Source organism: Panthera tigris, chromosome A3, assembly GCF_018350195.1.
Source record: "Panthera tigris isolate Pti1 chromosome A3, P.tigris_Pti1_mat1.1, whole genome shotgun sequence".
In the NCBI taxonomy this organism is placed as follows: domain Eukaryota; kingdom Metazoa; phylum Chordata; class Mammalia; order Carnivora; family Felidae; genus Panthera; species Panthera tigris.
Genome location: NC_056662.1, coordinates 120339519 through 120354491, shown reverse-complemented (window position 1 = coordinate 120354491; position 14973 = coordinate 120339519). Strand labels below are relative to the sequence as shown.

The 14973-nt window shown below is 39.2% G+C and overlaps 1 protein-coding gene across 1 annotated transcript in view; it reads left to right on the top strand.

Annotated features, from left to right (window-relative positions):
• FAM228B (family with sequence similarity 228 member B) overlaps positions 1 to 14973 on the top strand; it is a 23990-nt gene extending 9017 nt beyond the window's left edge. The window contains 6 exon segments of the mRNA XM_042982400.1: positions 2783 to 2870; positions 2965 to 3121; positions 8942 to 9049; positions 11789 to 11837; positions 11839 to 11934; positions 14679 to 14973. Of these exon segments, the coding sequence (XP_042838334.1) occupies positions 2783 to 2870; positions 2965 to 3121; positions 8942 to 9049; positions 11789 to 11837; positions 11839 to 11934; positions 14679 to 14708 (528 nt within the window). The 3' untranslated portion in view covers positions 14709 to 14973.

Genomic DNA, 14973 nt, shown 5'->3' with positions numbered 1-14973 from the left:
CTTCCCTGTAACTGTTTAATTTTTTCCTTAGGGTAACTTGCTAGAAGTAGAATTGCTAAGTTAAAGGTTATGCATGATTTTGATTCATATTGCCAAATCGTCCTCCAGAATAGTTGTATAAATTTATACCCGTACCAGAGTCCATTTTCCTACACTTTTGCTAATAGTGGATATTCTTTCTTTTTTTTAAGTTTATTTATTTTGAGAGAGAGAAAGCACAAGTGGGGAAGGGGCAGAGAGAGGGAGAGAGAGAGAGAGAGAATCCCAAGCAGGCTTCTCATAACCAGTGCAGAGCCTGGTGCGGGACTTGAACTCATGAACTGCAAGATCATGACCTGGGCTGAAGTAGGACATTTAACCACCTGAGCCACCCAGGCAGCCTGCTAATAGTGGATATTATTAAACAAAATTAAAATCCTTGAGTCATTGACATTTTATTTTTTTAAATGTTTATTTTTGAGAGAGAGTGAGTGGGAGAGGGGCAGAAAGAGAGAAGACAGAGAAACCCAAGCGGGCTCCACACTGTCAGTGCAAATCCTGATGTGGGGCTTGAACTCACAAACCATGAGATCCTGAGCTGAGCCAAATCAAGAATCGAATATCTAACCAACTGAACCACCCAGGCACCTGAGTCATAGACATTTTAAACTGTTGGCATTTGCAGGCAAAGCAGATTTCTGTTTTTTGTTTTTTGCCAAATTGGGGTGTGTGCATGTGCCATTGTCCCTATTTTAATAGGTAGGAGTTAAACTGAGAGTTTAAAGTTAGAGCCTTAGTTTACTAACTAGTATAATAACTAGTTAAGGGACAGAATTGGGATTTGAAACTATATCTTTTTGGTATCAAAATTCAAGTTTGTTCTTTTGCCATTCTGCTTTTCTTTTTTTTTTTTCTTTTTTTAATTTTTAAAATTAAAAAAAATTTTTTAAATTTACATCCAAATTAGTATATAGTGCAACAATGATTTCAGGAGTAGATTCCTTAGTGCCCCTTACCCATTTAGCCCATCCCCCCTCCCACAACCCCTCCTGTAACCCTCAGTTTGTTGTCCATGTTTATGAGTCTCTTTTGTCCCCCTCCCTGTTTTTATATTATTTTTGTTTCCCTTCCCTTATGTTCATCTGTTTTGTCTCTTAAAGTCCTCATATGAGTGAAGTCATATGATTTTTGTCTTTCTCTGATTGATTAATTTCACTTAGCATAATACCCTCCAGTTCCATCCACATAGTTGCAAATAGCAAGATTTCATTCTTTTTGATTGCTAAGTAATACTCCATTGTGTGTGTGTGTGTGTGTGTGTGTGTGTGTGTGTGTGTGTGTGTGTGTATACACACCACATCTTTATCCATTCATCCATTGATGGACATTTGGGCTCTTTCCATACTTTGGCTATTGTTGATAGTGCTGCTATAAACATGGAGGTACATGTGTCCCTACAAAACAGCACACCTGTATCCCTTGGATAAATGCCTAGTAGTGCAATTGCTGGGTAGTAGGGTAGTTCTATTTTTCGTTTTTTGAGGAAACTCAATACTGTTTTCCAAAGTGGCTGCACCAGCTTGCATTCCCAGCCATTCTGCTTTTATAAATGAACCTGATAGGTGACCTCTTAAGTGGAACACGTTGAGGTTATAACAGCAGTTCTCAGAGTGAGGTACATAGATCTTTGAGGGCCCTGAAACCCTTTTAAGGGACCTATTAGGCCAATTGTTTTCATAATAGTGCCAAATATTATTTACCTTTTTTATAGTGTTGACATTGACTTTGATTGTGCAAAAGCAATGGTGGGTAAAGCTGTTGGTACTTATAACAACTTAAATCAGTGTCACCAAATCATACCAGTCATTATTCTTCATTGCCATGTACTCACATTTAAAAAATTGCAATTTCACTTAAGGATGTCCTTGACCAAACACTAAAAATTATTAATTTTATTAAATCTTGCTCACATCTAAGTATACGTCTTTTTAATATTCTATGTGATGAAATGGTAAATATGGAAACAGTACTTCTGCCTACTGAAATGCAGCATGATTGCTTGAATTATCAGCTATACTGGTTGATTTTTTTTTTCATGGTACATTTTTCTTAAAGAAGGATTTATAAATTGTAGTTATTAAGTTTTGGATATTTGGCAGACATTTTTTGGAAAAGTAATGAAGTCACTTCAAGAAAAATAACTGACAGTGTTTGTTGCCAATGATAAAATGTGAGCTTTCAAGCAAAAAACTGAATTTTGGAAAAATATTCAGCATAATGAGTGTTACAGCTTTCTGTTAATCTTAGAATTTTCTGATGAGATTGATAATGATGTTAATGACTGTGATTATAGCATAATGAAATGTATTGACAATTTGGAAGATCTCATGTAACTCAGTGATATAATTTCTTCCAAATAATCCATGACATGGATAAAAGATCCATTCAAAGTTCAAGATAGACCAATGGGTTTTTATGTAACTGAGGTTGAATAATTTATTGACATAGTTTCACATTCCATGTCATAACCTTTAAAAAACTACAACTTATTGAATTTGGGTATAGTGTCTAAGAAGAATATCCACAATAATCTGAAAAAACCATTAACACAAGAGCTAACCATGACTGGTGGGCCTTGCAAAGAGATGTATTGGAGTGCCCCCATCTCTTTGTAAATGGATAAACTGAAGTAGTTTGTAGATACTATATTCTTGATTTTTTCAGGCTTAGGAGTCATACACAGATGGCTAGGATACACTGAAAAAGACGCAATCCTGCCCTTAAACACTTGCTTTTCTTGTAGGTTACCATTCCACCATTTCGTGATCCTTTGAAAAAGGCACAATATGACAAAGATGATGATAAAAGAACTCTTCTTCAGTGTGAGACTGGTACTTAGTGCCTAATTGTTACGTGATTTCATAACCCAGGAGCAATGGGAGTTGCATTTAAGGGTGCTGATTTAGGTTACTAATCTTCCTACAGGAAAAATATGTACAATGAAAGAATTTAAAGAGGTTGAGAAGGCCAAACTGCATTCCAGGTTTCCAAGAATTTCTAATTCAAGGCACTTTATGACTCCAAATAAATGGCTTATGCTGCCTACAACCTACATAGAAAGTGAATTTTGTAAAAGGAGCAGGTAATGGTTAATAGAAATTATTGAACCTCTTGGAATTTGAAAACTGGAGACAGTGGTATAAATTTTGTCATAATTATGATTTTTTTAATTTCATTTTTCAATGAGGAATCCATAATTCTTTGTTCCTCTTTGTGATGTTTCTTCTCTCTTGGGCACTTTCAAGATTTTCTCTTTGCTTTTCATTAGCTAGGTTATGTCGTCTTTATTTTCCTTTCTATTTATCCTACTTAGGGTTCTTTGAGATTCTTGTATCTGTGGTTTGACATCTTTCATTATTTGGAAAATTTGAGGCCATTATCACTTGAAATATTTCTTATGCCCCATTCTTTGTTTTTCTTTTCCTTCTGAGACTCCTTATATGTATGTTACACCATTTTATATTGTCTCATAGCTCCATAGTTCTTAGTTTGTTTTTTGTGTTAAAAAAATTTTTTTTCCTAATTGTATTTCAGTTGGACAATGTCTACTAACCGATCTTTTTTTTTTTTCTACTAACCTATCTTTAGGTTCACTGAGCCTTTCCTCAGCCGTGCCTCATTTGTTGATCAGCTCATCAGAGGAATCCTTGGTCTCTGATGTGATTTTTATTTCTAACATTTCCATTTGATTTTTAAAAAATAGTTTTAATTTCTCCTGAAATTTGCCATCTGTTTATACATGTTCACCTTTCCACTAGATGCTTTAACATATTAATCATAGTTATTTTAAATTCTTTATCTGATAGTTCCCATGGTAGGGGGGAGGGGTCATTTCTCAATCTGGTTCTGTTGACTGCTTTCACTCTTGACAATGGGTTATTTTGTCTTGCCCCTCTCCCCAATATCTTGTAATGTTTTATTAAATGCTCGATATTTGAGGTTATTGTGTCTTGCCTTTTTTTTTTCTTTGCGTGTCTTGTTATTTTTGATTGAATGCCAGGCATTAGAGGTAGACCAGTATAGACGGAGTATGTCTAGAAACAGATATGCTTTTTCTTCTGTCAACCATTAGTGTGGAGAATTGGGCTTATCTAGTCAGAAGTTGAGCTGGGTTTAGGTATTATTGCTATTGTTACCTTTAGTGCACCTTAGGCTTCAAATACCTCTAGTGGTGGGCTGCTGTTACCTTGTGCTTAGGGTGGGGGCTGGTAGGCCAGAAGGGTTTCTGAAGTGTTCCTGCTCCCTCTTCATTTTTTGGCTATCTCTGCAAGCCTGCATCACAGAGGTGTGTGTGAGAGGTGTGGGGTGAGTCTCTCTGTGTTCTTGCTTCATCCCCAGAAGTACACTGCTATTGCTTGTTGCTTATTGCTAGGCTCATAGTGGCAGCAGAGGAATTTTTCTGTTTTCTTGTCCTGCCTCAGTTTTAGGCATGTTCTATGTGGTTGGGCCTCAGGAGCAGCATGTTCTTAGAGTTCCTTCCCCTTCTCTCTGTGGCAGTCAAACTACCTTGTGTGGTTGTTCTTGGGTGATAGTTTCCTGCCCCTCTGCCAATAGTAGCAGATCTCTGCTTGGTATAGGTATAGGATTCTGGACTGAAAGCTGTTTCTTGTCCCTCCTCCTGGGACAGAGGGTTTTTGCTTCTGTCCTTATCCTAGTAGCAGTGGATCCTTGCCTTGCTCCTGGGTGTACCCCTCTTATTCCTCCTCCATAGGCAGGCAGGTTTTGCTTTTCTCTCCCAGAAGCAGTATATCTTTGCTTGTTGTTCTGGAGGGGGATGGGAAGAATTACTTGCCTCTTTCCAGAAGCTTAAGGCTTTTGCTTTATAGTAGGGAAGGATCCAAGGAAGGGGGTAGGGCATTGCACTTGTTTACCTGAAGTTCTTGATCTCTTCCTATACTTCTTTGCCACTGATGGTGCCTTTCTCTGGTGTTCTGCTCTGTGCCCATTCTTTTTTTGAGGAAAACACTGTTCCCAAGACTTTGTTAAATGCTACTTTAACACTTCCTCTGTGAAATATTTCCAGTTCACCTCCTTATACTAGGCAGTCTGGTCCAGTCCCTCTTTTGTCCCACCAGTTGACATACATGTATTTTTTCACTTATCACACAGTTTGCAACTGTCTGCTTATCTGTGAAGTGAATGAGTATATGACCAGTCACTGGTTAAGTCTGTGAAACTAGGTTGGAGCCATTTTGCGAAAAGCCTTCAATACCAGCTTAAAATTGGGATTTTATCATGTAGGGATTGGGGAGTCATTGAGGACAGCATGAAATCCTGGAAACTTTAATCTGGCATATGATGTATACGATAGATTGGAGATAAGATAGGACAAGAAGCTGGAGATTGTTGAAGTTTTATAAGGATCTATCTTCTGTTGATAAAGGCCTCAGGATGTGGCAAAAGGAATTGAAATGAAGAGACTGATGTGATGAAACAAAGGAATTTTAGATTTTGTTGGCCAGATTTGGAAGGCCAGGGAAAAGAGTCAGAGAGGAATTCAGATTTGAGATTTATCTTATATATTAGTCTCCTAAGGCATTTGTAACAAAGTGCTATACACTGTGTGGCTTAAAACAACAGAAATTTATTCTCTCATAGTTCTGGAGGCTGGAAGTATAAAATCAAGATGTCAGCAGGGCCATTCCCTCTATGAAGGCTCTAGGGGAGGCTCCTTCCTTGCCTCCTTTCTAGCTGCTGGTGGGTGCTAGCAACCTTTTTAGTTGGTTTACATACAGCCTTAACACTCTAATGTCTGCCTCCATGGTCATATGGTCTTCCGTCTGTGTCTGCATCTGCATCCAGTTTCCCTCTTATAACATCTGACACTGGATTAGAGCCCACCCTAATCCATCATGACCTCATTTTAACTTGATTACATCTACAAAGACCTTATTTCCAAACCAGGTCACATTCACAGAGATGAGAGTTTAGGATTTGAATATATCTTTTCTGGGGGACACAGTTCAACTCCTATATCAAATTAATTCAATCAAAGTATCATGCGTTGAGTTGTAATTGCTTTAAATAACTTAGAGAAAATAGCCATTTAAAATAGATAATTCCATTACAATGTGGCAAATGTGATAATACTGATATGCACAGGTTATTATGGAAGCACAGAGGAAGGACACTTAACCCAGCCTAGTAGAAAATATAACAGTGGGATCTTGGATAGAAATAAAATAACGAAGAGGAGCATCAGTTTCTTGGGACTGAAATCATTCAATGTTTGTCTTATATAATTATATTAATTAAAAAAAATGATGTCTAGTTTGGGTGAATCCAAGATTTAGCAGACATATCCATAGGAAAATCAATATGGGAGACCGCTGTATAGAGGAGGGACTCCTCCATAGAGGAGGGTTGCCATTCTGTCTTCCATTTTATTTATTTATTTATTAAGTTTATTTATTTTGAGAGAGAAACAGAGCGAGCAGGGGAAGGGTAGAGAGAAAGGGAGAGAGAGAGAATCCCAAGCAGGTTCCACACTGTCAGTGCAGAGCCCAACGCGGACTTGAACTCACAAACCATGAGTTCCTCACCTGAGCTGAAACCAAAAGTCGGTTGCTTAACTGACTTGAGACGCCCAGGGCCTCCCTGTCTTCCATTTTATACTGTAATAGTGGAGACATTTTCCCCCTGAAATTCAGCCTTCAATATTCAATTTTAGTGTACCTTAAATATCTTTATTTTATTCTCATTCTTTAAAGACAGTTTGCATTGTAGGTTGATAATTTATTTTATCTGAATGCTCTAAAGATATAATTCTCTTGCTTTTGGTTTCTATTGTTTATGAGAAGTCTGCTGCCATTCTGATTTTTGTCCTTTCTCCGTGGCTGCTTATAAAATCTTTGTCTTTAGTGTTCGGTACTCTTGCTACAGGTGTAGGTACGGATTTCTTTTTATTTAACCTACTGGTATATATTGTGCTTTCTGGATCTCTGTATTCATGTTTTTCATCAGTCAGGAAAATTCACAGCAATGATCTCTTTATTGTTTTTTCTTTATTCTTTCCCTTTTGCGTCTGGATTCAGACATATATTAGACTTTTTTATATCTTAGTATCTTTTAATTTGTCTTTCATATTTTCCATCTTCTTAGAATGGAATATGTTTTGAATATGTTTTCCAGTTTACTAATTCTTTCCTCACTGTGCTCAATATTAGCATTTAAATTTCTTAAATTTCCTCCTTCCAATATGCTTCTTCATTTCTGATAGGCTCTTAACTGTTTTCTTATATTGGTGATTGGATCATTTCTTTCTTTAAAATACATTGGTATATACTACATTCTACATTTGATAATTCCAAATTCTGTATTCCTTGAAGAAGCTAAATCTATTGTTTTCTCTGCTAATTCTCAATTATAATGGTTTATTTTCTTATATGCTTTGCTTAGTGAATTTTATTTATGATTTAATGACATGATTTGAACTTTGGGTATCCTATTGGCCCAGTCTAGGGGAGGATTTGTTTCTGTTTCTGCCTCTGCTTGTAGCTAGGATACCATTAACCTGGGCCCACTTAAGCTCCCTTAAAAGGTCTATGCTTAGTGTGACAGTCTCAAGTTTGGTGTCCTCACATTATAGCTGGTACATGGCTTAGTATCAAGTTAACTCTGTTATTGGTATCTGCCTTCAGGTGTGTTCTACTTGCTCTTGCTGCCCACCACTATAGATGGACCCAGCTTCCCACATTTCTGGCCTCTACTGTGTGTGTGTGTGTGTTAAGAAGACTTTTTTTTTTCCCCTTTAATATCTCTTGTGAGATAGTGATGCCTCAAAGAATGAGTGGGTTCCCTCTAAGCTGTGAATTTCAAACTGGCATAGACAGAGCGGGTTTCTATAGACTTTCTAAGGTATTCACAGATAGTTTTAAGGAACTCAATTTTCCTGATTCTGAAGTCTATATGTACTCTTTTTAAAAATTGATCTGCCTGGGAACAAGCCTGCATTCACATCACATCTTAACTCACTTTTTAAAAGAAAGTCATACCTTTCAACCTGGGTGTAAAAAATTCCAGGGTGCCAAATAAAGGGATAAATAAAAATACTGTCTTTAAAGAGAATTCCTTTAATGATGAAGCAAGGAAATTCAACCCATAGGTCTTTCTGTATTTCCCTGTCATGTATATTTTATTTTACTTTAATTAGTTGATTGATGATCGATAGATTTAAAGACTTGCCTTAGAATCAGGGTACTTGGTCTGTGTTGGGTTGCTCTGAATTTGGAATAAAGTCCTATAATTTAGTGATACTTCTTATGAATATAACTGGAATGTTTTGTGGAACTGATAAAATTTTCAAAGTACATTGGCTATAATGCTCATCTAACAGTTTTATGTGATTGCTTTCAGATTTGGTGTGCTTTATTAATATGTTGGTTAAAATCCATTTTATCAAATTATATCCTTAAAGTTTCATAGTAAGACCAACAACACTCATCTTATCCCAAATCTGTTTGAAACAAGAGTTACAAGAGAAATGAGAAACAAAGTTACTTAAACTTATAGTGAAAAATTTTAGGTGTGTCAGTTTTTTTTTTTTTAATTTTTTTCAATGTTTATTTATTTTTGAGACAGAGAGAGACACAGCATGAGCAGGGAAGGGGCAGAGAGAGAGGGAGACACAGAATGGGAAGCAGGCTCCAGGCTCTGAGCTATCAGCACAGAGCCCGACGCGGGGCTCGAACTCACGAACTGTGAGATCGTGACCTGAGCCAAAGTCGGACGCTTAACCGACTGAACCACCCAGGTGCCCCTAGGTGTGTCAGTTTTACAATGTGCAAGGTGGTGTGTGGTTTTTCAAACTTCTTTTAAGGAGTATATAAACAAAACTTTAAGATCACTGTTTCGTTTCCAAAATATCCTTCAAAACATCCTCACACATGTTATCTTGTTAAAGGTTAAAAGTGAAAGTGAATTTTAACAATGGTAATTTTGATTTGAAACCCGTGGCAAGAGCTCCTCATCCCCTGGAATCTCAAGAAGCAGGAAAAGCACTCATTTACAAGTAAGTCTGGCATTCCATGGCTTTACTGTTTTTTCATTAAAGACGCCTGGCTGTGTTTCCACTCCCACCATCCTTTCAAGTTCTTGGAGCAGTGCTGAGGCATACACCAGGCTCTTGTAGTGTGACATCAGGCGTCTCCCACTTCTGTGTCTGGGTGAGGTGGCAACTTTCCTCAACTTCTTCTGGTCTTAAAGAACAAACTGCTGGGGCACCTGGGTGGCTTAGTTGGTTAAGCATCTGACTCTGGATTTCGGCTGAGGTCATGATCTCACAGTTGACGAGTTCAAGTCTCACATCGGGCTCTGTGTTGACAGCATGGCATCTGCTTCAGATTCTCTCTCCCCTCTCTCTCTGCCCCTACCCCACTTGCATGTGCACATGCTCGCTCTCTCTCTCTCTCTCTCTCAAAACAAACAAACAAAAAACCCCACAAACTGCTGATACATTCAGAAATAACAAGCACAGACAGAAAATAAATTGTTAAAAGTTAGGAGATATTTCATTGGAGTTGGAGCCGTAAAAATGGAATTTTGGACTACTTTTGTTGGATAGTAGGTATAGTCAGAGTGAAGAGATGTTATAAGCAGAGTGGTGGTCCTTACTCTTGTGTGTGTGACTGAGGGAATCATCTCAATTAACTAGTTATGGAATTAAAGTAAGAGATCTCTCTATATAGTTACATAATGTGTTTAACTATCTGATTAAAACTAATGAGAACCCTCAGATGTTGCTGCAGGGAATGTGAAATGGTCACTTTGGAAAATAGTTTGGCAGTTTCTCAAAATGTGAAACATTAAGCAATTCAGCTCCTACCCAGGAGAAATGAAAACATATGTCCATAAAGACTTATACATGAATTCACAATAGCCAAGAAGTGGAAATAACCCAAATATTCATCAGCTGGTAGATGGATAAGCAAAATGTGGTGTATCTATACATGGAGTATTTGGTGATTAAAAGGAAAGAAGTGCTGATACATGTTACTAAATGGATGAACTTCAAAACTATTATACTCAGTGAAAGAGGACAGTCACAAAAGAGCACATATTGTATGCTTGTATTTATATGAAATGTTCAGAAAGGCAGATCTATAGAGACAGGAAGTAGATTGTTGTTGAGCTAGGGCTAGGGTTGGGAAATGGAGAGTGACTGTAAATGAGCATGAGGTTTTTAGACTGATAGAAATGTTCCAAAATTAGATTATGGTGATGGTTGCACAACTCTGTAAATATACTAAAAATCATTGATTTGAATCACTTAAAATGAATGAATTTTATGATGTGTAAGTTACACCTCAGTAAAACTGTTGATGATAATAAAACGAGAACCTGGAGTGCCTGGGTAGCCTAGTTGGTTGTGTCTGACTCTTGATTTTGGCTCAGGTCATGATCCCAGGGTTGTGGGATTGAGCCCTGTGTCAGGCTCCACATTGAGCGTGGAGCCCGCATAAGATTTTCTTCCTCTCTCTCTGCCTTTCCCCCGCTTACACAAGTGTGCTTGCACATGGTCTCTCTTTCTCTCTCAAACAAAACAAAACAAAAAAACCCTAGCAAAGCAGAAGAAAAATGAGCTTGTGTAATATTCTTTAGGATGTTGGTGTACAATTCTCTGTCCCTAGCTGCAGTACTCTTTCCTTTTTCTGAATAGGCTCAGAATTTGATAAATAAATGCAGTATGGCAGAAGGCACAGGGCTTTTAGAGATGTTTGATGCTGGGATGGGCAGCAGAGAGAATGACTAACTGTAGAAACCGATGACTTTTAGAGATGGAGCTGGCCGTCGTTCTAGAGGTGTGGTTTAATTATTGGCTGCTTTTTGAATGGGAGCTGAAATTAAGGAATAATAGAAAGTATTGGCGCTAAGCCTTATTCACTTGGTAGCTAAAGGCTTTAAAATGGAATGAGTCAGAAACACTCTTGTATACTCGGTTTCAATAGAGTAAGTTTGTGTATAATCCCTAACTGCCACAGTCTCATACATACCTGTTTGGGTCAGGTTTTAGGATAGTAAACATTTAAATCCTATTTAATTTCTATATATAATGTAAAAGGAGGGGTTTTGTCCTCAAATATCTCTTCTAGCAGAGTGGGATCCAGATCTGAAGGAGAATATTGCAAGTTGGAGTACCTGGGGGCCGATATTTTAGACTACTTAAGTCTATGAGTTCCCTTTGGAAAAAGGAGGTGGAAGATTAGATTCTGGTCTGCGAATTAGGGAAATATCCCAATTATGGCATCGGGGAGTGGGGGGAGGCATATTTGTTTTTGGCAAGTTAGATCTTCCTTGGGAAGACACAGTGGACAGCTCTTTGAGGGGGTCATTGACCCTGAAAGAGCCTCACTCAGCTGTTTGATTAAGCAGCAAAGAGATTTCAAATGAAACTATTATTAGCGTAAGGTAATGCTATTTATTTGGGTTTCTTTTTCATAAAACTGTGTAGATTCAAATAGAACTTATCAACTTCAGGGGCGCCTGGGTGGCTCAGTCGGTTAGGCGACCGACTTCAGCTCAGATCATGATCTCATGGTCTGTGGGTTCGAGCCCAGCATCAGGCCCTGTGCTGACCACTCAGAGCCTGGAGCCTGCTTTAGATTCTGTGTCTCCCTCTCTCTCTTCTCCTCCCCACTTTGTGTTCTATCAGAAATAAATAAACGTTAGAACTCATCAACTTCAAATTAAAATATTAAACGCTGCAATTGAGTTGCTATTTAAGAGAATTCTTTCTGGTTCCTTCCTGCAGAAACAAAGGATCATCCTTTCTGGAAAAAGAGCCTCTATGTTTTCATGAGAGAAAAGAAACCAAGTCCCAAAGAGGTCAACTCTGAAGGGCACTTTTCTTCCATGGCCCTCAGCCAAGAAATAGAAAGGGATGAGGACCAGGATGTGGTGAGTGCTGGGATGGTCCTGTTTTGCCATTCACGAGGTAGCAATTGCTGATACCAAAGTCTGAGTAGCTGGGAGCTTCTCTGTATGACAGGCCTTCGGGAGGAGAGGAGGCAGGGGACTGTACCCCTTTACTCCCAAACAAGGCAAGGGAGAGAGTAGAAGAAACTGAGAAGCATTCAGAGGGAATGGAGAGAATTTCCCTGAGAGTTTCACAATGGATATGCCCTCTGGTGGGTGGGCTATCAGATTTTCCTACTTTCTTGTGAATTTTTGCCCTTCTTCTGTCTCCCCACCGTCTCTAGTATCTCTGCTATTTACCACTTATCACACCCAAGCCAGGCCCTACATTTTGTTTCCCTTAACTCAACCAAAACAGGCAGAAAATTATCAAAAGAACCATGTACTAAATTCAGTGTGGTAAAATTTAAGGAGTGAAGTAAAAGCCCCCAAAAGCAAAATGTATACAAATGTAGGTGTTCACAGAACACCGATTTCTCATCCTAAGGTGACTACAATTAAACTTGGTGACCATGTGACTGGTCTAGCGTAGTCTACTGCTTCCAGGTCTAGGTCTGCTTGCCACTTTTCTCCTTCAGTTTTCTTCTCTACCCTATGTACAAGGCTCTGGAGTAGAGCCTGTTTTAGGAGTGGATTTGGAGGAGAAGTCACAGCCCACCCTCCTCATCTCCTGGTTAGAAATCAATATGGGAATGGTGTGTTAGTCTGAATATACAGCCTTTCCGTCTTCTTCTCTGTCTCTCCAGTTCCTTACTCCCACCCTCAGAAGATAAGGGAGCTACTTTTTTTTTTTTTTTTTTTTTTTTTTTTAAACATTTATTTATTTTTGAGACACAGAGAGACAGAGCATGAACAGGGGAGGGTCAGAGAGATGGAGACACAGAATCTGAAACGGGCTCCAGGCTCCGAGCTGTCGGCACAGACCCCGACGCGGGGCTCGAACTCACAGCCCTCACGGACTGCGAGATCATGACCTGAGCTGAAGTCGGCCGCTTAACCGACTGAGCCACCCAGGCGCCCCAAGGGAGCTACTTTTATTTTTACTCACTCATAGAAGTTTTAGTAAAACTTTATTTTGTAGTTTAACTCCTTTTACTGTCATGTTTTAGTATCCTCCCCTGTGCTTGCTTGCTTGCTTCCTCAAAATATAACAGGCACCTACTCTGAGCCGGGCAATCTTTGAGGGGCATAGTGGTAAACAAGAGATAAATCTCTGATCCTTAGGAACTTACATTTCATGGGGGAGCCAGACAATAAACCAATAAGTGTGTAATATGTGAGCTGGTAATAAGTGCAATGAGGAAAATAAAACAGGTAAAGCAGGGCAGGAGAACTACATCAACGGAACAGGCTTAAATAGACAGCGAGGAAAAAAAGTAAGTTGCTTTATACTGATACCTTATGAACCCTCCTTATATTTTGTAGTGGTTACAAGTATCTTGAATTTAACCAGCCCCCAGAAGGATTATTCTTTACTTTTGTATTCCCCTCTTGCTGCCAAACTCGCTTTGCCTCCAGATTTCCCCTTGATTATAATCCAACCAGGATGCCTCAGGACAAAAATCCAAGTGTGGTCTTTGATTTCTTGCTTTACTCACTTCCCGTGTCTAACAGGTACTGAGTTCTGTCAGTTTATTCACTTTTCAGTTCCTCACTACTACCACCAGCTCAAGCCATTGTGATCTTAACTGGCTTAGTGCACTGGCCTCCTAACTGATTTTCCTGCTTCTGCTGTTGCCCCTGTATAACCAGTTCTCCATGAAGAAGCTATATTCATTTAAAAAATGTTAGATTTCTTCCCTACTGTAAACCTTTGAATGACTTTCCCTTCACGCTTTGGATTTTATTCTAATTCCTTAGCATGGTCTCTAAGTCCCTGTACCATTAGGCACCTGCCTTCTCTCCAGTCATTATGCTCCAGCCTCACCAGCTTTGTTTTTGTTTTCTTAATATACCAACTTCATTCCCATCTCAGGTTTTTGCTTCTGCTAGTCCTTCCACCTGGAACACTCTTTCCCTAGATCTCTCCATGTCTCCCTCAGTTCACTCACACCTCTGCACAAATACCTTCTCAGAGAAGACTTCTCTGACTTCTCTACCTAAAATAGTCCCCCTCATCCATTCGCCTATCCTCCCTACACCCTTTACCTGTAAAGAGGTGGGATCCAGGACTCAAATGGAGGGCAGGACAAGCCACCCATTTTAAGACGAAGGAAGGCAGAGTACATAGATATATAGCGTGGTGAATTTTGTGAAAGAACATCATTCACTTCTGTTTGCCTCATTTTCTCAGCGAAGTGAGAAGGTCATCTGTCAGCTGATAGTGAAGGTGGAGGATCAAGGTTCAGAGGTTTGAAAAAAGGGAAGAAAGGAAGGTAGTATTTTCTAAATCATAATAATCCAAGTATAACTTAGTACCCCAGATATCCCGACATATAAAAGCAGGACCACGGGGGAGGTCCCTCAACTCCTAGCACACGTCAGCAATCTACCCCACCCATAATAGGGTTGGCTGTGTCCTGGAATCTCTGCAAGTTTCTGAATCCAGATAGAGTGAGGAGAGGCTGAGGCAGGTTTGGATGGGGCCCTGGCCTGTGAGATGAATCACTTGGCTCTGGCCGCACTAGGCTTCAGAGGGTTCAGCTGAGCTGAGGAACTCTTTCTGCTCTTGTTGGCCTCTCATTCCTATATCACACATATCTCTTCTTTTCTGTCACCTTCCTAAGGTTTTAGCAACAAAGGAGCACACACCTTGATCCTTGATTGGTAAGAAGACACAAAAGAAGGCTGCTTCAGAGAAGCCATTTGCCAGCAGGATTCATTCATGCTGAGGACCAAGGAAGGCACTCAAGCACCTGCAATAAACTCCACTTAAATTCAGTGTCTGTATGATAAATAAGAAATCACAATACCTTGTATTGATAATTATTACAAATGTATGTTCCCCAGAAGTTAAATATTGCCTGAAAGATCCAATAAAAATAATGACAGCTGGGGCACTTGGGTGGCTCAGTTGGTTAA